The sequence below is a fragment of the Melospiza melodia genome, chromosome 2 (assembly GCF_035770615.1).
Source record: "Melospiza melodia melodia isolate bMelMel2 chromosome 2, bMelMel2.pri, whole genome shotgun sequence".
NCBI lineage: Eukaryota > Metazoa > Chordata > Aves > Passeriformes > Passerellidae > Melospiza > Melospiza melodia.
Genome location: NC_086195.1, coordinates 125,930,513 through 125,956,582, shown reverse-complemented (window position 1 = coordinate 125,956,582; position 26,070 = coordinate 125,930,513). Strand labels below are relative to the sequence as shown.

The 26,070-nt window shown below is 39.5% G+C and overlaps 1 protein-coding gene across 1 annotated transcript in view; it reads right to left on the bottom strand.

The window, feature by feature from the left end:
* The window catches only part of GRTP1 (growth hormone regulated TBC protein 1), a 34,371-nt gene that overhangs the window by 2,505 nt on the left and 5,796 nt on the right, over nt 1-26,070 (bottom strand). The window contains exons 3-7 of the mRNA XM_063149915.1: nt 24,152-24,310; nt 16,710-16,834; nt 14,887-14,983; nt 460-632; nt 162-347 (exon numbers count right to left, since the gene is read on the bottom strand). Coding sequence (XP_063005985.1) covers nt 162-347; nt 460-632; nt 14,887-14,983; nt 16,710-16,834; nt 24,152-24,310 — 740 coding nt within the window. The remainder of the gene's footprint in view (nt 1-161; nt 348-459; nt 633-14,886; nt 14,984-16,709; nt 16,835-24,151; nt 24,311-26,070) is intronic.

Genomic DNA, 26,070 nt, shown 5'->3' with positions numbered 1-26,070 from the left:
ATTATTTAATATATTTATTAGAAAGGTTTTAGTTTCTTATTTAAAAAACAATCCTAACAGCTAGGTTTCTCCTAACTGTATCCATCCTTTTCTCAGTGAAAAACATTTCTAAGTCAGTCTTGGTTTTAATTTGGAATGACTAAAAGCTGAAGAGAATTTACCTGCATGAAGCTGTGACACTCTGTTACAAATGTTCCTTTGGTGATCTGCTTAAATTTATCACAAATGTCAGGGAAATTTGTGGCTTCCAAAATAAAAGCTTGGTTTTGCTTAATCAATGTTAAGGCCACACGGAAGATGATCTTTGACCCTTCATAGAATAAACAATCCCATATTCGGAGCACAGTCTGCAGTAAAGGAGAGAATTCAGATTAACCTTGGTTTCCAGTAAGCAATTACTGAAGCAGTACAAATGAAATAATGAGGGGTGTAGTAAGAGAACTTGATGTTACCAGTTACCTCCACTGGAAGGATGTCAATGAACAGGCATATAAACCAGCGTGACACCACTAGGGTCCACATGACTCCGTGTCTTTCCATCAGCTCTGCCACAGCTGGAACTTTCATTTTCACAAGTTCTCCAAGGACTTCCTGATCAGTTTTCAGGCCCAGCATTGCAGGACTGTAATAATCTTGGAGAGAAGAAATCAAAACTCAGGAATCTGTGCACATAATCCTTTCATGAAATTGAAGAGAATGTCCTCTGCAGCTGAATGTATAAAGGCACTCTGAGCCTAGGAATCCAAAGTGAAGTAAATTAACCCACAGCACAAAGATCTCTGCACTGTGGTCACAGAGTGCTGCTTTTTCAGCCAGGCTGATCCCTCCACACAAACACTTCATTCATTCATGCCTACTGAAGTATCTTCTTTGATGTTTTTTGGCAATGCATTCTTCCTTCCCAAGGAAGGATTGTTTAGGTGGTTTTTGACTGCTAGCTTAAACTACAAAAATTTAAATAGTTCAGTATTACCACCAACTCCTTCCTGTGTGGGGGCTGCACAACTCCCAGTCCACATGACACTCAGGGAGGTAACACAAAACCCAAACCACCACCATAACCTGTAGCCTTTAGACCAGGTCCAGTCAAACTAGAAATGCAAATTCCTCAGACCATCAGCTGTGCAGAGATGCTGGACACTCCCCATCTTCCCAGGAGTGACCTAGCCATTAAGGTAGAAGTTTTCCTCTCCTTTCAATGAAAAATCCCATTTTTCATTGAATTATTTTGAAAAGAAGTGAATTACAGATTGCTCAGGCAACATCTCTTCCTACTTAACTTACCTGCAATACAGGGACTGAAATAAGAACTACATTCCTGCACTTGGGGTCACTGCAGTAACTGGTAAATTCACAATTAAGAACAACAGAGCATGCTGGCTGTCAGTCCACAGCCTGTTTGTCAGGGTAAGCAATTTCATTACCAAGGTGCAGGCAGAATAACAAGCATCTCAGCTCTATAAACAAGTAGCTTTGGGTATATTTAAGGAAAGAAAAAGATGTTGCAATTCGTAAGTATTCAAATGCCCCAGTATGACACAAGAATTACACAGATGTTTAAGAAATTTGTATTTTGGGTTTATATGTTGACAGAAACATTTGAGCTGGATTTGGCTGCTCCAGTCCTGGGAAGCAACTTTTGATAGTTCATGAGCACTTTGCTGACAAGACCTATGCTGTTAACCTTTGGTTATGGAAAGAAACCAGTGGTAACACAAGTGCTTTTCTATGCCTTCCTTTCCTTCACTGATTCTGGAAAGCTGCAATTCAGGTTTCTCTGTCTTAACTGGCTTCTACCAATGGCCCCAGACACACAGCACAGGCCGATGGTTCATACAGAGGTGAAGGAATCAGAGCAAAGTCTATTTGACTGAAATAATCTAATAAAGCCTCCCAGTGTTACAGGTAAGTTTAAAAATACATCCAAACTATGCAGTACATCTATAACCACTTAAATTTCTGTAATTTCACAAGAGCAGTTTAATATTCCACTCTTTCCTGTGCCAATGGTTTGCCTGAACAGACACCCCACCCCATGAGTTATTTGCTCTACATTTGTTCTGTCCAAACTGGAACATCTACAGGAGTTTTTAATGGTACTACAGAGCATCACATTCCATCTTTAGGAACTTAGCTTTCTGTCTGAGTTCTCCCTGAAGACTGAGATGTAAAACTCCTCTACAGACCTAACAGTCACTGCCACTCAAAAAATTATTTAACCATCTGCCTTCCAATTGCTTGCAGGGAAAGCTCCAACAGCTTAAACACAAAAAATCCCATGGAAAAGTGTACTGAAAACACACCATGACCTCTGAACCAGCACAAACCCCTCTATTTCTGCATATGTTGTATTTAGTGCTGTGCTCATTTTGAACTGGAATGCAGTAACAGTAACATTAATTGGCTGAGTACATATCTTTTAATGTAATATTTTTTAACTTTTTATTTTTTCACTTGCTGCTTTAATGCAAGTGAAATCTAATCACATCTCAAATAACAAGTAGCAGAACAAGCCCTTTGCCCTTCCTATCCTTCCTCCTCTCATACATCCAGAAACCATATTTTCCTCCTTATCTGTGCTCCTGAAACATGTGAGTACTGAAATCTTCAAGTTACCACTGGCAAATGTCCTCAGGAGGAAGGCCAGCAGCCCACTCGCTCTGCTGCAATCATCTGATATGCTGAAAGCAACAGCAGCTGCTATTTTTAATCTGTACAGCAAAGTAAATGTCACGCTCTCAGGAACACAACTGGACATGTACCCAGCTCTTTGAGAGCTGGGAAGCAAAAAGTTAACAGACAGATGATGTGGCTACTTCACAAATTACTGAAGCAGCCAGGAAGCTTTGGTGTAAATTAAACTTTCATTCAAGTCTGTTAGATTGTACTGCTGGAGAGGAAGAAAAAAGGAGCTATTCATCTATGTGGGGCAGCCCCCTGCTGTTCCTCGTGGAGCAGGAGCAGCTCCCATGTGCCCTGGGACACAGCACGGCAATGTTCAGCCCAGCCCTGCTGCAGAACCAGGGGGAGGAGTGATTAACTATTTATGCAAATGCCAATAACTGAGCAGCAGGGGTTTTCAGGATATTAGCTGCCAGTTCACAACAGAAGTTAGGTTAAAAGAATCTGCACCCAAGACATATTTACATGTAATTGTTGTATGTCAATTATAGTTCATGCAGGTATTAATTATAATTATTACACATAATTAATATGTAATTACAATTTTCTATTTATTTTTCCTGTATATATACTTTTATACATAAATGTATATATATAAGATTAGCACCTCAAATTAGGAAAGCCACGTTTTGGAAATCCTTCAGAAACGTTCCTGGAGGACCTTATATTTGTGCAAAACTTACCCACAGATCACTTACAAGGAACACCTTTCACAGTCCACGTCTGGTTTCACTAGGGAAACTGATTTTGTAACTTGGTTCAGTGCCTGAGTGCTTGGTAACATGTAACCTACATGGCTCTTCTGTTCCCTTCTTATTTACTAGGGATTCCCAGCCATTAAGCCTTGTGGAAATGTCCCCTCAGCAAAAATCCTGCAGCGCTCCCTTGCTGCAAATGCTTCACTGTGTGCCCTACTTTCCTAATATCTTGTAATTGGCTGCTCTGCCCAGAAGTCAAAATATCCTTGTTTATAACCTAGTCTACACAAGCCTACCTCTCCCCCACACCACAAAGCTGTTTTTCAGAAAATACAGTGCAGGCAATTATTTTTACTCATCTACCATGGAAACACATTAGCTTTATATTCCTTACATATCTTACAAGCTGTGTGGAAATTTTAGATTTGCATGATCCACATTAAATTAGCATCTTAATTATTTTTTCCCCTCTCAATAACCTGGCAAAATACTGAGCAGTTCATGACCCAGAACAAACCTGAGTCAGTAACTGCTCTCAATCTTCCACTTACTAATTAAAAAATCAGGCTAATTATATTGTTGATATCTGTTGATCTAGGTGGTTTATAGGAATGTCCTCTGACAAAATACCATTCCCCTGAAAAAACATACATAGTCAGGCTGTTTCCCATTTTCCTTCAAATGGTCAAACAGAAGTGATAATTTTTAGGTGATCACAAACTACATTATTTTTCATCACATTTTCTGGAAGGCGAGAAATGAAATATTGCATTATAAATTATTATTGTATTATTAATTTATTACTAAATTCCAGAAAAATACCTAGATGAACATCAAGTTTCTCAATTTGCAATTTGGCATTTTCAAGCGCTTCTGTAACCTGATCCAAGGCTTTCTGCACTTTCCTCTCAGCTTTCCCTTTGTTGCTTGCCCGTGTGCTTTGCCCAGTCTGTTCTGAGTAGAGGCCTATGGATTTTGGATGCCTTGCTAAGTTTAGGAGTGCCTGAGAGTGTAACAGAGGGCAATGTGAGCAGGATCCCACATGGAATTCATCCTGCCAAGTCCTCCTTCCTCATCAAAGTCCTGACCCTGAACAGCAGTGTAGCCCTGCAGCTCTGTTGGGATCATCAGCTGCTGCTTCTTGGAGTCAAGCAGCAAACAGGAAAAGCCAGCTTCGCCAGCTGCCAGCTACTTTATTGCTACTGTACAACACAGGTGACCACATGAAGGGACCTTTTCCCTTGTTCAAAGGGCTTTTTGTTGCTAACACTGCACTGCCTGTGGCGTGCAGTCACTGAGCTGGAAACCTGTCCTGGCAGAGACACTCCTAACAGCACATTTCACTGTCTCCCTGTCACAATAGGCAGCACCTCTGGATCTTACCAGAATGTCCAGGACTAAGACATAACTGGCTGCTTGTGCTCCAGAACAGTAATAAGATTTGCAGGAAATAAGGATAAAGCTTGTAGGGACTCTATGACCTTGTTCTCTGTTACAAATAGATTAAGAGGTTCCAAAAATAAAAGTTTAAGAAGCAATGCTCTTATAGTCTTAAATTATCTCTAGGAGTCAAGAGCTACACAAGTTAAAAAAAAAATCCTTCCGGTCTGTTGTGTATATGTCAGGTTAAATATACACATTCCTATGGAACTAAATCTGTAAGTGCTACAAAAATACCCAAAACAAGACCTCAGCTCTGCTGCTTATCTTGCAGCATTTCTATTATTTCAAGAGCCTACAGAGCCTAGCCTGGAACAGAATGATTTGTCTTGGAGATCCAAACCAACTGGAAAGTTAAAAATTGGCTGATTTAACTTTTCTCACAGTCCACACAATGTAAAGTATATGTTTATAAATGTCCATGAGAACTGGGATGGGGGTGTGTATGTGAGAGATGATAGTAAAGCTCTCTCTTCTCCCATAGTAGCAGAAATGGTTCATTTTTATACCACCAAGCACCATTCAATAATGTCTCCTTGCTGGAGATACCATTTGGTACCACACCTCACTGAAATCCAGGAGGGAAATAGAGCACACCTAAAGGCTGGCACAAAATCTCAGAGGTTTCCATGAACAGAATTTCATTAAAAGCACTCCATTCTACATTTCCTCCGTTTCAAGTCAAACCCAAAACAGATTCCATCATGTGCATTTGTAGGGGGAAAATATAAACATTTAAAACATATCAGCTTTTGTGCCTTCTAAGTATCTACATCAGGAGCCTTACATTAAAAGCTGAACCACCTACATTTGGGAAGAAATCAAGCCACAACAGGAAAAGGAGGAAACCCAAGAGTACTGCCAATTCTTTTTGCAGGATCAGGCCAGAGTGACCCCTGCAGGTGTCCTGGCCAGAGTGATAACCTGCAGATATGTGGTTAAATGGCAAGCTACAACCTCTTACTTATGCCATTTTTAAAGCACAAGTTCCTCATTTTCCAGGGAACAGAAAAAAAAAAAAGACCTCTAACAAACCAAGCAACAGACTCAAGTTATATTTAATCTCTTCCTTCAAACTAAACTGACTGAACTTCTGTCCTGGGGTACTGAACTCACACAACAACCAGCATTAGCTGTATCATTCACAACTGAACATTGGCTTTAAGAAAATATAAGGAAATCAAATTTATTTTGGATAGCTGAACTATCTTAAAAAAATGGGAATGCAAGCATTTTATAGATCCTTATTGGTTGATATTGAGATTACACAGAATTTAGAGTAATATATCTTGAGAAATGACTTACTATTAACACCTTTCCAGCAGCACAAAAAGGCAGTGTTTGTTTCTACATAATGCCATCTGCCTGTATTCATCTTTTGCTTCTAGTCCCAAACTTGGAAAACTGATCCCAGGGAGCTGAAAGAGCCTTTGGTTTCTCATCTGCATTTCACAGAGCACAGTGGGATTCTGAGCAGATGTAGTAGCTACCTGCCATTTGGAAACTGAACAAGGATGCTTGTTGATTAGAAACACAATGGAAAGGCAGGCAAAGATGTCATCCTTCCAGACATTACAGAAGACAGAGACGAAATACAAAGAAACAAAGACTTAATGTATAACTCCTCAGAGAAACAAACTGAAGTTAGTAGCATGTGTTTGGAAAACACAAATGCAACTTTCAGACATTCTAGTTACAGAGAATGAAACTGGCTATTTTAATTATTTATTTATGCACCAGTTTTATTATGTGTTGCTCAGTAGAGACATTTGCATAATTGAAAACTAGTCCAGCCTAAAGTTATAGATACCAAACCACTCCCATATAGCTTAGATATGACTGAGCAAAATACTGTTGGCCAGCTCTCCTCTCCTCCCTCTCTCCCCTCTCCATATCTGCTACCATTGGAATGGCTACGTTTGTGGATAGCAGTTTTTCACAGTATCACTGAGCTGACAGACACACTACACACAAAATATTCCCCACTGGCTGTTTCCAAATAGCCTGGCCTGACTCCAGTCATTGCACCCCATGAATTGTGCCTGCCTAAAGAGCTCCATGCTTTGGAGAAGTCTGCAGCTTATGGGGCTGACCCAGGAGCCAAGGCCTTAACTCTGAAAACCCTTTGACAGACTTTTATCACCAATGTCCTCAAACAGAGAGGAAATGCAAGAACAAGCATTGAAAACCACAATTGCTTATCATGCCTGTTGAGGAAACAAACTTTAAAAAAAAAGCTTACAACTGCATAATGAGCCTTAATGACTGATGACTTCAGCTGAATAAGGATTCCTGGATCTCTGTCTATAACTCCTCCATGGGATTAGGAAGAATAGGTATTTTATCAGTTGACCACACTGACAAGTTATTCTTAACACCTCAGCACAAAACACAGCAGTGATATCCTCTCATGTTTAAGAAGAACCCCATTCTTACTTTCATCAGCTCTTCACAAGAATGCTACAGTCACACCATGGGGGCTGCTGAGCACACGACGTGAGACTGGGACAGAAGCACCTTAAAACTGAGAGCTGGACCAGCAGATATAGTTCTAGTGCAACCAAGGTTGCATTCTCTAAGCATCTCTCTCAAACTAAACACTCACATCTTGTACAATGAGGTAGACAAAAGTCTCTACTGTACATGATTTTCTTCATTTAATTTTCTTAACTCCCAAAGCACATCTCCTTACACCAACACATTCTTTATGTTGCTACCTGTGCTGCATGTGCATTATACAATATTTTGAAACGGTATCGAAGCCTGCTGTCAGTGCTTCTTTCTGCCATGACATATTTTAAAAAACCAAACACTTAATAGAGTTGAACTTTTGAAAAACTCAATTTTGAAGTATCTTAAGTTGAAAATACAATAAAAATCCAGAGTAATCACATAATAGCTCAAAAAAGCCAAAGCAATCATTGGATATATTCACTACTGAAGAGAGAATATATCATCTCTGATTATGACATTAGCAAAACTGAGGTTAGAAAACTCCACCCAGCTCTGATATTCACAATTCAGGCAGTTGAAGAACTGGAAAAGACATGAAAGAAAAGGTCATATTTAGAAAAACTGAGTTCTGCAAGGAACCTCTTTATTTGTAGCATTTATGCAAGAAAAATGAAAAGTAAACAAATCCATAGAGAAAGCACACCAGGCATTGTGGGCTTTTCAATATAATAGGAGAAAGACTTCAAAAAAAGCAATACCTGCAAATTCGGACAACTCAAATTCCAATTTAAAAATATAGCAAGTGTTTTTAATAAGACTGATTTACAGTTTGAACACATTACTAGCAGTGGTGGCAGGGTCACTCTTTCAAACCAAGTCTGGGACCTCTCAGATATCCTGACCTGGCCTTAAACACTTCCAAGGACGGGCACCACAACTTCTCTGGGCAGCCTGTTCCACCGCCTTACTATCCTCTGAGTAAAAAATTTCCTCCTGACATCTAATCTAAGCATCCCCTATTTTAATTTAAAACCATTCCCCCTTGTCCTATCATGATCTGCTCCTGTAAGAAGTTGTTCTCCACCTTTTTTTGAAGCTCTCTCTAAGTACTGAAAGGCCTCAATGGGAAGAATTACTATTTCCTCACCTGTTTTTTTGTATGGAAAGTTAGATTTCCAGTTACATTTCCAGTTTTATGAGTTTTGGTATTTAATACACAGATAACTTCAAGCATATTAACACATTTTATGGGGATTTACAAGTTAAAATACAAAACTGTGTACTGGGTTCTGCTTTGAGCACGTACAACCCATCACACATTTGTCAGCTGATATGTTACGCTTCTTACTGTCAAAGTGACATATTCAGGAAGGTTCATTTATTAAAATTCTAACTGAACATACAGAGCCCTGGCTGACCATCAGAAAGTAACAAAACCCAAAAAAACAAAACCCAAAAAAAGCTGCTGTGGCTGTGCTGTGTTAACTCTGCAGGTGGAACAGCACAGTCCCTTCAGCATGGAGATGGCTCTGTCAAAAGCATCATTTCAATACCACATGCACAGGAGTGCTTTCACAACTCAAGCCATTAGATAAAAACAAAATTTAAAAAAATGCAACAGCCCTCCAACATGGCTACTCTAATAAAATATAAAGCACAAAATAAGTAAGCCTTGTGCTGCATACTAAGGCTTGGCCACTAACAGGTTCTTCCACATCACAAAAAACCCAGGACCTCTTCTCCCAAACCCACCCTTCTGTGTTTATGCTACTCTACCTAACTTCCTCCTTTGTATGCAGCCAGGGAATTCTACCTTTGATCAATCCTAGCTGAACTAAGATTTCATCTGACAAGTTATTCTGCTGATGGCTTTTGAAAGGGATGAAACTTTGATTTACTGGGTAGATAAACAAGCAAATAGCACATCTGCACAGACAGCCAAAGGCTGCAGTCCCACATAGAGTAGTGCATGGATGGCCTACTGAAGATACTTTAAGTTTAACATAATCAAATTATATCAATGAAGGCTTGCTTGTCAGAATGAAGGAGGCATTCTTGACTTTTCCTTGGTGGAACAGGTCCTGCTTCCAGTGTAAATACAGTAGTGTAAAGACACACGTCAAGGAACACAATATTCTTCAGTGTTTTTAAACACTAGGGTGCTTTTGCCGCATGCTTCCTCACAAAAGTAAGGCTGACAACATGGATATTCTTGTCACATACAGCAAATTTCTGTTTCACACAAAAGTGTAAGAGTTCTACCCTGCCACCTAAAACACACCTAAATAATGAGATTGTTCTTTTATTGATGAGGTTTGAGAATTGGTGGGAGGGAGATATGATACAGAAAGTAAAGAAATTATTTCAAATGTTTCAAATTACCTGAGTAATTTTAAAGAAAAAAACCTCATCAGTTGCTTATTTCCTGCTTGCTCAAGTCTCACAATCCCCTAGCAGTTCAGATTTATAAGTAATGAGGATTTCAGGCTTATCATGGTTTCTAAATACAGGCACATGACTCCTTTATTCCACCTTCAGCTTAACAGGACAGTGCATGCTTAATTCCTAGGTATATTAAACTGACCTCTAATGCTCAAGCATTAATGCTTTCATTGTGGCTGGGGGTTAACAGTAGAACATGATGGAGTCCCACATTTCAAAGCTCTTAACTGTTCAGCTGACCAGCAGAATGCTCCTGTCTCTGAGTGCTAGATGTGATGTTGGAGGCCAGAGGGGCACCCCACTATGCTTCAAATGCAATCACAGAGGAACTCCACGGATGAGTGAGAATCCTGCCAACTCACACACCTGTAGCTGAGAGCTGCCAGAGGAAGATAAAGAAGCAGCCCAGAACTGATCAATCTGCTGAATTTTTTTGGGTTGATGGTACTATAAAAAAAAAGCTCAGTTGTCAACAACAACTTTGCAAACATGGTGTCATGCATGTCACACATAGCCTTGAAAGGAGCTTTCCACACCAAAAGCACATGCTTGAGGTGCTCAAATCTTCTCTCTGAAAGGAAATGCTTTTCATCACAACAGTCCCCATCTTAGGCTGCAAATTCAGCTCAGTTTAGAAGTGTTTTCTACCTGCACAGCTAAATAAAAACACTTCCTGTGAAGAGGTCCACTCCCTTTGGAGATGCAGATCTGAAAAGATGCAGCTGCCAAGCCAGTTCTGCATTCAGAGGTTCCCTGGCAATACCCAAGTAGGGTATTTAAATAAATTCAGCCACAAGAACAACATAAATACAGGCTCAACTGCAATTAAGAGCAAACAGTCTAAACAGAAATACTTTACAGCTTAGTACAGCCTTCTGCATTTCCCAAGTGGTCCTTCCCTTCAAACCTGGAAGTCTGTATGATGGGACTCAAAAGATTGTTATAACATGAATCACTCAGAAGGATATTCAAGAGTTTGATACATAGCTATGATGCCATTCAGTTCAAATATTCTCGTCTCTTACCCTGCCTAATCTCTTGTACAACCTGGGAGTCTCTGGCTGATACAACTGTGAGCCAGAGAGCTGAACAAAGATGGGAGATATCTGCTCTCTCAGCATGCAGCCACCTGCCTTAGCCAGCAGGCACTACACTGCACACCAGTGGCACCTTGCTTTGCACCTTGTGCACTTGCAGCTAATGCCAGCTACTTCAGTGCAGTCTACTGCTTTAGTGACCATTTCATCATTCAAAACTCTGCTCTTTTTATGTTTTATAAACAACCAGGCAGTACACATGGGTAGACTGAAGGAAGATTATTATGGCTGCTAAAAAGTAATGAGACTGATTCTTGAAGAATGCTACACCTCATTTAAGATTTTTATTAAGAACATTAGAGAAAAAGAAAAAGCCGGTATTTACTGACAACACTAAACCAAGAGATACTGACCCATTGTGTACTGACCCATGTCAATACACAAAGCACAACAAAGTAATGGTGGAAAGACTGGAGTAAGAGAGATAATGACATTGAAAACAACAAGAATGTGCGAATAAACTTCAGCAAAAAGGTGTTATGAATTCCTAAATGCTGTGGGAAAAACTTCTGTTGACAATAAGAGAGAAGGAACAGCACATGCATTATGATGGAGATCACAAATCAAAACCAGAGTGCCACTAGGGAGAAAAGGCAAGGGAAATCCTACAGCTTTTCTCTCTTAAGGAAAACACTTTCCACTGTGAAAAGAGCCACTGCACATGGCACTAGCTGATTTTCCACCAGAAAATAAAAGTGTGCCGTTGTGATCAGGTTTACAAAAATAAAAACTGAAAAAAATCAAACTGGAACAAGTACACAGAATAATTATTAGGCTAAAACAGGAACAAAGAAAAGTTTCACACAAGAGAAGAGTTTGACTGAAGGGTCATAGCCATACAAAAAACCTCCAATATTAATTGACTGCATCCTACAAATACATAAAAAGTAAGCACAAAAGAGAGGGGGACTTTTCTCACCCCCAAAAGTTGACATTGACACTAAAATAAACGGATATCAAGTTGGCCATGAATGGGGTAGTGCAGAACTCATGAGACCTCTGTTAACCACAGGAGAAATACTATACAGCTACTTTTCAGTAAGAGTAACTCCAGTATAATAGTCCAGTAGATTTGTTTTGTCCAGTAGAGTATACACTGATATACACAATTGCTTCCAGAAAACCACTGAAGGTGGAAGGGAGGATTATTCTTGTATATGCAAGCACAACTGTCATGCTAAAATGAGACCAAGTTGTTGAGTTTTTCTTCTCATAAGCTCACCATTTAACCACAAATATGTAAAATATGACAAGTATACTCCTTTACTCACATATCGAGGTACCACAGTTAAAAGGTCCTACCTACCCAATGCTTTCTAAATCAATCTCCCCACTCTTTCCTTAAGAGCACAAAAAAAAACCCCAGAACTTCTCAACGAGGATCAGAGTGATGAACAGAACAGAAACATCAGAGCTATGCTGTGTACAAACTGCAGGCATATCCACTCTGAGCTGGAATTGAATCTATACTGCTTCTTGTGGGCAATGCTGTCTGCTCCAGCCATCTGTCTGAATGAACCTGGGAATAAAAACAACTTGGTAGCACCAAAACTTCAGTTAAACAAATAATTCTCTTCCCCCTTGCAGTGTTTTAATGATAATCCCTCCAAATCCCTGGCTGAGCTGCTGACAGACAACAGGCAGAAATGCATGGGCTTGCCCTCAGCAGAAGCAGCCTCACCCAGCTGTATCCAGCAGTGCTGGATAAATGAAAGTTCAGCCAAATGAAAGGCATGCACACAGCTCCTCTTACCAATCAACCAAAGCCTAATTTACTGGCTCTCTCTCCCAGCTGTGTTATTTTCATTTGGATGTGACAGAACAATTCAGCCAGAAAACCTTTACTGATGGAGTCCCATTTTCTGTCACTTGCCCAGAATGCTCCCATCTGTCACACTGTGCATCTACCAATCAATGCCATTGATCTGTGGCTGGCTTAGTTCATCTGCTGACCAAGAAAACCACTGTCAGCACCACGGTTCTGGAGTGGCTGTTTGTTGTAATTAAATGTGTGTGGGCAGGGGAGGAAGCACCCACAGGGACACGGCAGAGGGCACAGAATGGATTTCCAAACTGTCCTAAAGCACCACTGATTTAACTGGAACTGACAGGACACACTCAAAAATGAGGACATGACCTGGAGGCATATTTGGTGCAATGATAGGGGGAAAACATGTATATTATAGTCCAAACAAATCAGGAAAATCAAATCAGCAACCAAACTAATGGGGAAATGTTGGCTAATCCAACTGACAGGATCCAACAAAACTGATTCCTTGTCTTCCCTCTGAAAACCTGGAAAACATTCAAGATCTACAAGATCTTGAGAGATGCTTCTCTGCTTCCCTAACAACTAATTATAGGGCTTAAAACTGAAATGTGCAATACCTTGCACTGTTAACAGGCAGTAATCACTTACCTGAGTGAGCTGCTTTATGAATATGGTCTGTCTGAATCTTTCTCTCACATATGCACACACAGTATTTCATTGAAATTATGCCAATTATTTTATCTGTCATGCTTTGACTTTTATAAAAAATCAAGCTATATTGGAGAGTGGTAGGAATAGAAGGGATAAAAATATCTTTTAAATTCTGGGGCAGGGAAAAAGAGCATCAGCAACAAGTTTTCTGTCAATAAAGCCTTGTATTATTCAATACAAATGTTCCTACTATACAGAAGATTCATATTGCCTAGTTGGACACAGGCTAAAGTCAGTAACAACAATCGTGTTACAGAAAAGAAAAATACACCTATAACTTGAGTAAATATACACCTACTTTACACACAGTAATCGCATTTCATGTTATGAGTTTCTTCTCATCACCAATGCTACCTGCCTAAGATAAAGTCAACAGCTAGGAGGGAAAAATAAGAACAACTTTTGCCACAAGTATCAGTAAAGTGTAAAGAATATATAAAAATGAAGGCTTTCTGATAAAGTGAATAAGGTTCCCTGCCAGAAACAACAAACAAAGTTCTGACTCCACCTCCTTTGCCTCAAAAAAAGTGTTTAAGACTATTGAAAGGATTAACAGCAAGAGTTTCCACACATCACTTCACAATAAACCTGCCTTTTACCGAGTGCCTTGTCCCTGACACAGGGATGTCAAAGCAAATACCCATGCAGGGCAGGGGCAGGTCCCAGGGCAGACAGCAGCCCTGTCTCCTACCTGTTTGCACAGCTTAGAGCTCTCAAGGCTGAACAAAAGCAACAGGCAGTTGATTTCTTTAGCCTATTTTTACAGCTTGAAAGTAAACTTCAAGGCTGCATAATGTTAAATATTTGCAGACTGACTGAACAACTCATAGCATTCCCTGCCTGTCTCTACTCTTTCAGTCTGGAAACAAAATCCAACCACTGGTTCCACACCAGGAAAATTCAAGTTCCTACAGGGTGTATTCAATGTAAAATAATTTCTTACAGTCATTCAAAAGCATGAAGAGAATCTTTCAGCTGTTCTTCTTTATTTCTCAAGGTCTTTACTTTCTATTTAATAGGGAACTAAATTTTTTTTGTTGTTTAATCTTAAAGATGAGCAGACAGAAGAAAAAGTGAAAGTTTCAATCAACCTTGACCAGTACCTAGTAGACAGTGTCATACTGAATTCCACCTCCACCTTTTAATTGAGATAAAAATCTGTGCAAAAGCAAAACCAGGCCAATAAGGAATCAGTCCTCCATTTTCTACTGGTCTTCCAATGAGACCTTCCACCTACCTTAAAGGTGTATCTGTAGTCAGACTGTGCAATGCTCATAGGAATTCACGATAAAACCATTCTCTCTCTTTAATTAAATCCCAAGAAAAAACATTCCCAAATGTTTTTGGAGTAAAAATATAGCCGTAAAACCTGATCTGTTTCTGGTTTTAAACTACCTCACATGTGCAGTGAGGTTCAGCTTATACATGGGGCAAAACTGATTGTGTAAACACCTCCTGCAAACCCAGAGACCAGGCAAGGGAACTCAGAGCTACTGAACAGACCAGATGCAGTTACTGTCTACAGCTGGAGAAGAATGCAAAGATAAAAGCCAAGCTCCAATACATGAATAAAACTATACTTTTAACATACCAGGCAATATTCTTCCAATAAGAGCATCTAGTAACCAAAAAGACTCCTCTTCATTCTTTGTAATAAGAATCAGGTATCCAGCAATGAAGTTCATGCCCTGAAATAGAAAGATTTTGAGATGCATACACTTATCTTAATAGTTTCTAGCTTACTTCTTTTGATTAAGGGCTAAATTGCTACAGTTCTACAAAGTCTGCATATTCAATCAATTCTAGTAATGAAGGCCACTGGTTGAGTAACCTGCTGAACCTGCACACAAGAATTATTAACAAAGATCAAGGAGAGGAAAATTAAAAGGAAAGGTTTAGCAGTCTATACTTTGAATTTTGTCTTTTTTTTTTTTTTTTATTCCAAAGCCCAATGCAACTGAAAGTGGCTGTGGCTTTGATCAGAACCCAAACACAGCTGTATTAGATGAGCGCTACAAACACAACAAACCTGCAGGTAGATAGTGAGGCTGCAGGAGGAGAATGTCTGCCCCAAACACAAAGTAAAATGTTGCAGTTCCAGCAGCTTTTAGAAGCTTTTGCTGCTTAACTCACACAAAGGCTGTGTACAAACCATTTTCTTCCATAATACCTCCAGTTCTCCACAGATACATATAATAGCACTGATCCTGCAAGGAGACCAAATGTGCAAAGAATCCACACAAGGGTCTTTTAAGTGTTCTTCTTTCATTAGCCCATTAAACAGTACAGGTACCAAAATATTTTATTAACAATTGGACATGTAGAAGCTACTATGGTTTAGAAGTTGTGTGTTGTGTTTAGCCACCTCTATATAGAAACCTGACACTTGCAAAATGGAGTATTCATAATTCTACCCCTTCTGTTATTATCAACATATTAAAGTTATATTTGATAATAGGTATGACTGAAAATAATATAAATCATTCCTCTTTTTAAGAATGGAAGTAAATTTCTGTACTAAAACTAGTTGGGGTACACAAGAAAAGAAAATTTTGTTCAGAGACTTCAGTGCACATTTAAGTCCCTCTAAGTCTTCTCCTCTCAAGATTTAAAAAAATACTGTTCATATTCTTTCAACTTTGGAGTAACTGTATTTACTACATAACTTTCTCAGCTAAATGAGCTATGTGTTAGCACACACATTCCTGCTCAGGAACCGGAGGAGAGAGGAGAGAACTTAATAAGTGAACTGAAAGCACATGTTGCTGATAACAGTGCCTGCTTCTGTAAGATCCTTAAAGACAGACACTTTTTTCTTGACTGTCAGACTATCATGAATCAACTGATGTTCTTTGTGTCCCACAGGAAACTTTACAGTACTTGACAGTGACAACAGAAGCTTTCTTGAGCTGCCATCAAAGCAATATCAGGTTGAATTTCAAAGAAACTTTCTTCCTACTTGTGTTATCTATATTGGGAGATGGCACTAAATAATGCTATCAGCCCCCAAGCACACGATACCACATTCATGTTGGTCTTTCTGTACTTTGAAAAACGTGACAGTGAAAACACAGGAAACTGAGATCTCATGATGCCTTGTAGATCCCAAGGACTGTGTGGGGAAAGCTGGCAGGGCGAGGGAAAGGCAAGCTCGCTCCCTCTTGCTCTCCAAAGCAACTACTTATGTTGCAGCTAACAAATGGAACCGAATTATCAAGCTGGCTACAAGAAATTCAGAAGGATATATGAATTTGCCTGAAGCTATTCATACCCTGCCCCCCTCAAAAACCTCTCAGGGCCAGTTTATTAACAGAAATAGTTTGTGGGTATGCTTCTAAAAACACACATTCAAATGGACAAGAGCAGTCAGCACTGGTGAAATGCAGCAGTGTTTTCAGAACAGTGATTACCCACCTGACAATATCCTACTGCTTTATTGTGATGCCCATATGCTACCAACACGTTGTAGAGTGCGTGTTGCAAACACGGATCAGCAGTTTTGCGGAATTTTACATTATCTGGAAATGTTCTGTTCATGTCTAAACAAAAGGGAAAAAGACCAAAATTAAGAGCTGTTCCTTGTCAGTTTCCAAAAAAAACTTTTATACGTCTTCTGAAGTACAACTGAAGCTTCACTACAGTTCATTGAACTGTTGTTTTGGTGGATTAATGTTAAGAAACAGCTTTACCTCCATTTTGGCTAAAAGGGCACTTGCATTCAAGGATAATCTATTCCTAGAAAGAATAATCCTATTAGTGTACAGAAACCAATTTCAAGCAGACCTAAAGAAATTCTCCTGCAGACTGAACTCCCTCTATGTCTGCAAAGGCTTAAATGAAAGGAAATCAGGTATTTAGACTGACAGATACAAGACATGCCAAACTTCAAGTCAAGTGGCATGACATGAGTTTGCCTCTAGGAAAGCACATTCTCCTAACAAATCAGATGAACTTTCAATTGACTTACTCAGTGAACTCTACTAAACAGCAGCAGCCAAAAAACCCCAGACCTGTTCCACAACTGCCAACTTCCACTTAAAAATCCCTTTTCAAAATTTAACTTTCTCCATGATGTGATCATGAGAAGAGTTGCGTCTTCACAGGTACAAGATCATCAGGAATGGGAGTGGTGGTTTCTGATAACCAAGCAGCAGAGCACATTCCCACATGCTTCAAGCTCAATGCTTAACCAAGTAAGGAGTATGCAATTATTACTGACATTTCCAACCATTTCTTTCAGACCAAACATTAACAGTAGGATTCATCTCTCCTTACAAAGGTCTAAAAATTAGACACACAAATTTGAGCTAGTCACCCCAAAACAGCGCGATTGTTGGAAAAAACAGGCAGAGGTAATTTTTGGCCTGCTTCACTCCATAAAGAGAAAACCCAAGGTCACTGGCACAGAGCTGTGCATTTGATCTTTAAATAGAATTTTTCTCTCCAACTTAACCATCTAAAAGTAACTTCGCAGATTTTCAAAACCCAAGAGTTATTAATAAAATATGAGTAGTTGTTTGGGTTATATTTAACAACAACAAATTGGGTTAAAGTTAAAAACAAACTTCAGTAACAGCACTTCTGTACAGATCTTCATGTCCTAAGAATTATCACTTTTTATCAGCCTTTTCCGGCATAAAGGAAGAAGTCTGTTACAGCTTTGACACAAAGTTCAGCTATAAGCAACCAAAGGAAAGGAAGAAAACTCCCCAAAATCACGATTAGTGTAGTGGAAGTCATGCATGACAAAGTTATCACACTAATTGCAATCTCTTCCTTTTAAAGGGAACAAATCATTTGCAGGAAAATATTTCACTTCACCTTTCATGTGTATGAAAAGAAAAACACGAAGAAAAAGACAATTTTTGAGAGGACCTGAACAAGAGATTGTTGCAGGATAAATAAATTTCTTTTGTTTCTTCTAGGTAGGAAGATTATGTGGCATAGTATTTATATAATCAGAATTTATTCTTTATTAAAGCAGATGTGGAATGTTACAGAAAAGATTAATGCTGAATTTTAGCCATGACTCTTCTCCCCAGGTATGCAGAGAAAGGGTGAGGGGAGAGTAAGAAAAGTGCATCATATACAAAGCAGGGACTAGTCAAACTGAACTCATCTGTAATTTCACAGCCTGCAATTGAGAGAATCAGCTGCAACTTGTTTTCTGATTGCAGAGCATGTTTTTTCCCCACAAGGACTGGGGGAAGCCTTCCCTAGTTTTATGAAGGATTTAAAACTATATTTAGTAAAAATATTTTAGTTTAGGGTAAGTGGATGGAGAGAAAAAACAAGACACAAGAGCTAAAAAGCTTTACCCTTAATAGAAGATATGGAGCATGGTCTTACAGGACTACTTGTGCCAGATTATTCCTTTGAGCACAAGAGCAGAGGATCCCATTCCCTCTCCATCCTGCCCTTTCTGCTCCATTTGCATGATCTCCCTCCTCCTCCCCCAGTTCTGAGGCTCCTCTGACTCAAGGTGAGGAACTCAACCCTCCACAGGCACACACAGGCCAATGTTTTACCATGGCACAAGATGAAGGTCAGAGATGACTTGAGGCAAATGGAAGAGCAGGCAAGGACTGTTCTTTTGGCGTCACCACTTACATCCACTTTAATCCATCTGTTCCAGGGGAGACATACAAACACCTCCTTCTCATGCTCTGCACAGCTTACCCTCTGACCTACTGTCCATTAATTTACTTTGCTCTTAATAGACATTACTGTCCAAAGGAACACAGCCTCAAACTAGTACTGTTTTGGGGAAAAAAAATCTGGGTTCTTTTCAGCCAGCAAAATGAACATTAGAATCTTACACTGCTACATAAATCCCAAAATTATGACCATCTTTTCATGTGCAGATCTGCTGCTTATAAGTAAACTAGGTATGGGAGCACAGAACCAGGAAGGAGGTAACAATGAAAAGATTAGCTACTCTTTTGTTGTAAATTCAGATTAAATCCCAATAGCAATTTTTTTTACAATCCTTCCAGTCTCTGAGCTGGCCGTTTTATGCTGCCATAAAACAAAAACAATCACCAGCTTTCCTGCTGATTTATCTCTGTGCAGCAACCATGAGAAGACCACTGAATTCTTTCTTCCCTCTCATGAGTCTGCAGTATTTCAACCTCACTCAGTAACACAAACAGGCAGAATAGATTAGCCTCAGTTTATAAAACAGATGTCTATTTTGGTACCAAGAACCACAGTCACTGATGCTATTTCTGGAGAAGAGAGATTTGAAAGCACAGTCCAGAAAAACAATGCTTTTAGATACAGTCTCGTGCTTTTCCTACTTAGGGTACTTCAGAAGTCATGCATCTACAAGACAACCTTCACACTGCTATCTCATCCTTCCTTTTTGTCCTGATCCCAGCCAGGACAGAGCTAATTTCTGCAGTAGCTGGGAGGAGGTGTGGCCATAGGGCCTGGAGGTTGTTCTGTGCCACCTGACCAATGCCAGGGGCCTGGCAAAGGGACTGTCTTCCAGGGAGAAGGGGTTCCATCCAGTTGAGAAAGTTGCAGAGGGAGCCACCTGGTATTGTCTATTATCCTTTGTTTTCTTTCTGTGTGAATTGTTTTATATACCTTTTGTTATTAATAGTGTTGCTGTTACTGTTCAATTTCTTATCTCATTGCTGTTTCCAGTAAATTGTTCTTATCCCAACCCATGATCTTTGCCTTTTCTCCCTCCAACTGGAGGTGGGGAGAGGAACGGGCACATGCTTTTAGTGGGAGTGCTAAATTGAAGAATTCATTTCCTAAACCATGGCACCTTTACTTTCATATCCTGGGTACTTCCCACTCCAAGACACAGGTGGTCAGTAAATTACACAAGTATTTTTATAACTAACATATTCTACTCCACTTAAGTTCATTTTTGCCACTGCTACATCTGTGATGCACATCTGCTCTGAAGAGCTTCCAGGCAGGTGATCTTTTTTTTACATAGTAGAGAGCAGAGCAAAAATTCAATTGTCATCTACAAGCACTCAAAAACTCCATTGCAAATAATGAGGTTAGGCCATAAACTGCAACTTGTAAAAACTTAAGTATACTTAAAGGGTGTTTTATATTTGTTATAACTGGGTGTTTAGCAGTAATCCTCAAGCTTTTTCCTGCCATACCTGGAACTATAAATTGTTTTGGAGGCTTGGGGGGTTTGTTTGTTTTAAGTTAGGGCCAAGTTTTTCATTAACTAAAGTCAGAAAAGCTGACCCTCACAACCCCCACTACCAAGTAACAGTTCAAGAGCTTTTAGCAATCAAGAAAGCCAACAAAAGAAGAATATTGCCACTGTATAAATCTGAGAAGCACATGCATAAATTCCAGTCCCCTTCATCTCCAAGAGGTGATACCAGAATTAGAGAAATTACAGAAAGAATGGCAACAAGGAAGACCTTAGATAGAAAATGGCTACCTTATATAGCATAAACCCAGGTGGATAAAAGCTACTTAGTTTAGAGGGAGATGCTTAACAGCATTGAGACTGCACAAATCTGCAAAATTATGTGCAATTATTTGAAATTTTTTCCCATCCAGCATTATTAGGTACAAACATGCAGCATGTCTTGGCAACTCTCAAAACAGCAGATAACTGGGGACTAGGAAAAACATTCTGAGGAAGTGTCACTACACACTTTACTCCTCCAGTTCTTCCTTCAGCTGTTCTAGTAGACCAAAGACCACAAGACAGCTGTTTGGATACGACCTGTCAGGGCTCCTCTAACAGAGAGCCACAAGAGCTGACAGTGCCCTTCCCCTTCCTCTTGCATGGTTAAATGCTTTAAACTCACCTGAAAATTCCCAACTTCCACTCACAATTTCAGAGATGCTTCAGAAAAAGCTTCTTAGTGCTTTGATAGTAAAATATCCCCTGTCTTCAGTGAAATGGCAATGACCATTGTTTGAATTACTGTCAGCACAGCTCAAGCTCTGGGACTGACTGTTAAGTATAACATTGTAGGCTTCACAGCACCTACAATTCCTCCTCATTAAATGTAAGAGTGGAAACACAGATTAGCTGCATGCACATGCCTGAGCACTTGCAGACACAGACACACTTCTGTTTTTCAGTGGAGAGAAAGGATGAGATACAAGAGCTAAAATTCAGAACAGCCCAGCCTAAGGAAGCTACAACTTACAATCCAGTCTTTTTGCACCCAGCATGTCACCTCTCCATTAGAAGGACAGCCACTTCTATCTTACAACATCATTTGTCCTACTAAGTTTTTATAAAATAGGGCATGTAAAACAAAGTGTTGCTGGAATGCATGCCCTTCTAAATGTGCACATAAACTAAGATATTAAAATTTAGACACCTGCATTCTTTTAGCTCTTTCTTAATAGAGTAAGAAGCTTGTTCCCTCCTACATTTTTCTTAATAAACAAAAATGTTCACAGAGCAATTACCATATAAAACAAAGTAGCAACAAAGCTCATCAGATCAGAATCAGGAAGTTAAAGGGCAAAAATGGTGAAAGAACAGATTACAGATTTAATTAGCTGAAAGACTTCCGTTGCTATAAATAAAAATCTGCTTAGTAAAAGATTAGACCATTTCTTCACACAGTCTACCTGCCCTTTTTAACTTGATTATACCACATCAAAGACTTTCCCATATGAAAACTAGTTTCAAACATACATGAAAATTGTTTGCAGCTTCTGGGTATGTGAAAGAAAGAGGACACATTGGCTCTTATACATTTTAAATTGAATTTGAAATAAAGTCTTTGGTTGGCTTTGTCCTCCTGCCCCTCCCCCCAGGAAAAAAGAAAAAGTGTGATTGCTGTTCTCTTGTTTATAAACCCCAGCACCATGCTGGGCTGTAACTTCACAGCTATGGGAATAAATACCACACTGTTGCCTGAAAATTCTGGAAACTGCAAATACAAAAGCAAACAGCAGTACAATTCCACATCTTACCTTGCTTTATTATTAAAAGCGACTACAGTAATGGGAGAACAACACTTGAAAAAACAAAATCAAAGTCAGGCAACAATTCACACTGAAAGAGTCCTCAGCCAAAGCCCACTATAAAATGTGCACAGTCAACAGGAGTATAAGTTCATTAAACGCATTAACCACAAAGTTTACATTCACCTTAAGTACTTTGTTCCTTTCATCCCTCCTATGTCCACACTGGTTCTTCCTTTCTGAAGGAGGAGTGTCTAAGGTCTTTATTATATTTGTTCCCCTCCAATAAAATCTTCCAGGCCATTTTTCTTTATCTTTTCCTTCACTTGCTCCATATTAATTTTCTCTTCTGCAGTTTTCCAATCAATGCAGTAGCTCTTCCGAAACTTTATTTCCTCTACAGTTCACAAACAGATCTTTATCCTCTCCCAGTATTTTTTCTCCCCCACAATAATATTTTTATTTCATTTTAACCTGTGGGGAAAGCCACCTACAGACCCTTCCTGTCTTTGTCTAGTACTGGAAAAGGTTGTTTTCAACTCTCTCTTGCAGCACTTTTACCCCAGTTGAATAGTTTGATGCTTCTCCAGACCCTTACCAAAGTGGGCTTTAGAAAGTCATCTTACTAGCTCCCTCTTTATTTATAGTAAGAGCTCTACTGTTTCTAGTTCTGAGCAGGATATAAGCCTGCAGATTTCTGGCTAGTCTCCATATTCATAGGAACATGAAATTTATGCTCCAAAATACCTTACTAAGGCGTGTAGTCCCAAAAGCCCAAAGTACTGCTGTTGCGGGGAAAGGCAGAGAAGAAACTCTGCATAAACCAGAAGATTTTGGATGCTTATCCAACTTGAAAAAAAAAATCCACAAGACCCAAACTTTAAGTACCTGGGTTTTTACAAGAGGAAGAAGACAACCTGCCTTTCTAACCAAACCAAACAACCTCAGCATTGTTCTGGAGCAGAGCCCAACCTCTTGACTTTTTAATTGGACCATTCAGCCAATATCAGCTTGGCCACAAAGGCTCTGCTGTAGCAGGTTTCAGGACAAGTATCACTTACATCAAACTCCTACTTGTTTGTCCTCACCTACTGCCTTTTTCCTCCCAGTGGGCCAGCCTAAGGTCTGGGTGCCCTTATACCCTGCCATCAGTACTGGCCAATGATCAATGTTCACAGAAAGCATACATGAAAACAGATTAGTAGAGGAGGGGTGTTTCACCTTCTACATTTCTCCCAGGGATTTACATTTAGTGTTTAATATTTCATGCATCAAGTGGATTCCCTCACCTCTCAGTTTATCAAATTCCTTTTCAAACCAGTTCATACTTCTAACCTCCACAGCACAGTAACAAGCGCCACGACTCTTCTAAACCTGCAGCACAACAAATTTCATTCAGTGTCCTTGGTTCTTATTTTACAAAAACCAAATAACAATTGCTCCTTATTCACCCTCTTTGCACCATTTATAATTCATATAAATCTATCAGCAGCTTTGTCTTAGCTGTCTTCTTACTCAACCTGAAATCCTAGCATACTTCACCTGCCTCATATGGGCCTCTGTGCCACATCTTCAACCATCCCTGCTCCAGTGTCCTATGGGACAGAATTAAGGAGAAACAGACTCAAAGGCAGATGTCATGGCTCAAAGTTACAACTCTTCAATCACTTAGATGACACTGTAATGTTTTCTAGTTTATTTCTTCTCAAATAATTTCTAATCTTTCTTAAAAACATTCCTTAATGCTTTTAACCACATGGTGAACCTGGAAAGATCTGTTCTGTTAAAGAGCTTATGGCTAATCTAATTTAAGTGTTAATTCAGCACTTAAACCACTACTACAGAAACATTAAGTTTTCCATGACATAACTTGATCTCCAACACTTAAGGCCACAGGATGGATAAATACAGACAAACAGCATTATCAAGAGAATAACCTGTTTTGATTGCTTCAAGCAGCTTGGCATTCTTCTCTCCTTCAAGTAGTCTGTGGTAATACCCAGGGTTTTGTTCCATGTTGGTTTGGGCCCCACTCACAATCATCCAGACCAATGCACGGTGTTCATTGGGGATGCCTTTCCTGATATATCTCTTCACTGCAAAACAAGAAGTTTGGTTTTGTTTGTTCATGTTTAAAGAAATAAAAAAATATCCAACTGTATAACTGTTTTTTAAATGAACAGCCTGAATTTAAGAAGTCAGAGGAAAACTATGACTGGATATTATTATATTTTCCCTCCTATGCTACCATTTTAGGATAAGCATTTACTTCTCAGCTGCATAGTATACTTTAGATTCACTCCTAAGTTCTTGTCACTCAGACTCCCCCCTCAGATCTTCAGGCTCAGGTTTTCCTCCCTCCTCTCTTCCCTTGCGTGAATTCTGAATCTTTTCCTCTTCTTCTGCTTTTCTGGATGGAGATACAAACAGCAAAGCCTCCCCCTTGATCTTTGTCCTTTTTCATTCAGACAAGCACTGACTTCACTTTTCCTACATCACCAGTGGCCTCTGAAACCATGGCTCTGCCCATTTAGTTCCAGCATCAATGGCCATGTTACCATAACCCTAGGGCTTCAGCTCAGCACCTGACCACTGAAGTACTGCAGAAACTGAGGATTATGAAATATGTGCCTCTGGTCTAAATGAGCCCTGGAAAAACTGGAGGGATGTGAGTGAGCAGCAGCTGACTTTTTCCTAGAATAACTGTGGAAGTCTTTTCAAATCTGAAGTAGCTCTTATCTCCTGCATCATTTTCATCATAAGGGTGTGCTTCAGGGTTTTTTTTAAAGCAGATGATTCAGTGTAAATAACTATGATGCAAAATTACAGGAAGAAGCATCAGGCTAATGGCAACGAAAGCAGCCTCCTCCTGGGAATGGTATGAAAAATATTAATAAGGAGTCAATGCTGCTTATGGGTACATAATTCTAAATCAGCTTTACCTTTTCTGACCCAAAATGACAGCTGAATGTTTGAGATTCTTCTCCTTTTTTCGCAGAGAAGAAAATAACAAATGAAACAGACATTTTGTGCTAAATGAATCATGTTGTATCAATAAAAGCATCAACTTCTCCTCTCTAAATTTTATGGGACTCAAATCCAAGTGGGGATTTTTATTCCACCCACACATTACCACACACAATATCGCTACCTAGCCAGGTTTTATTGAATCACACAGTTCTGTAATAAATGCTGCCTAAATTAAAGGCCTTAAAAACAGCAGAGTGAAGCAAGGTTGTACAACTCAGCCAGACACCTTCCAAATACATTCCAGCTAATTACAGCTGCCTCTCCTTTAGGACCCAAAGCTGCTTCCCCCGTGTCACCAACATAAAGATGCACATATAATGAGCATTTCACCCACCTAAAATCTGGTGTTTTCTCTCAAGGAAACATATTGGTAATAAATGCCTTGTCTGCAAGGGTACAGTTTTTGTTTAGCTTTTCAATGAGGATTTATATTACGTGTTACACACTCTACAGTTCTAGCTGTAAAGTTACCTTAACTACAACCTTCTTTTAGACTGGAAATAATTCACTTGTTTCCATGGTGGTTTAATAATCCCCACTTCATCTCTTTTACAAGATTTTGAACTGTAATGCTCAAGGAATCCTAAAAATCAACATAGCAAATACAGGAATGACTATAAAGAACTAATTCCATTTAGGTTAACAAGGGACATTCAGATGAGCCTAGAAACAAACTTACTGCCTTAAATACTGGGCTATAGCATTTTAGCACATAATCCCAGTGGCATTTTTTGGGGGAAAAACTGTAAATTCTGGAAGCACAGCCAACACTGATATCCAACAATACACATGGACAAGCCCTTGACAGTGGCACAAGGGGAAAGCA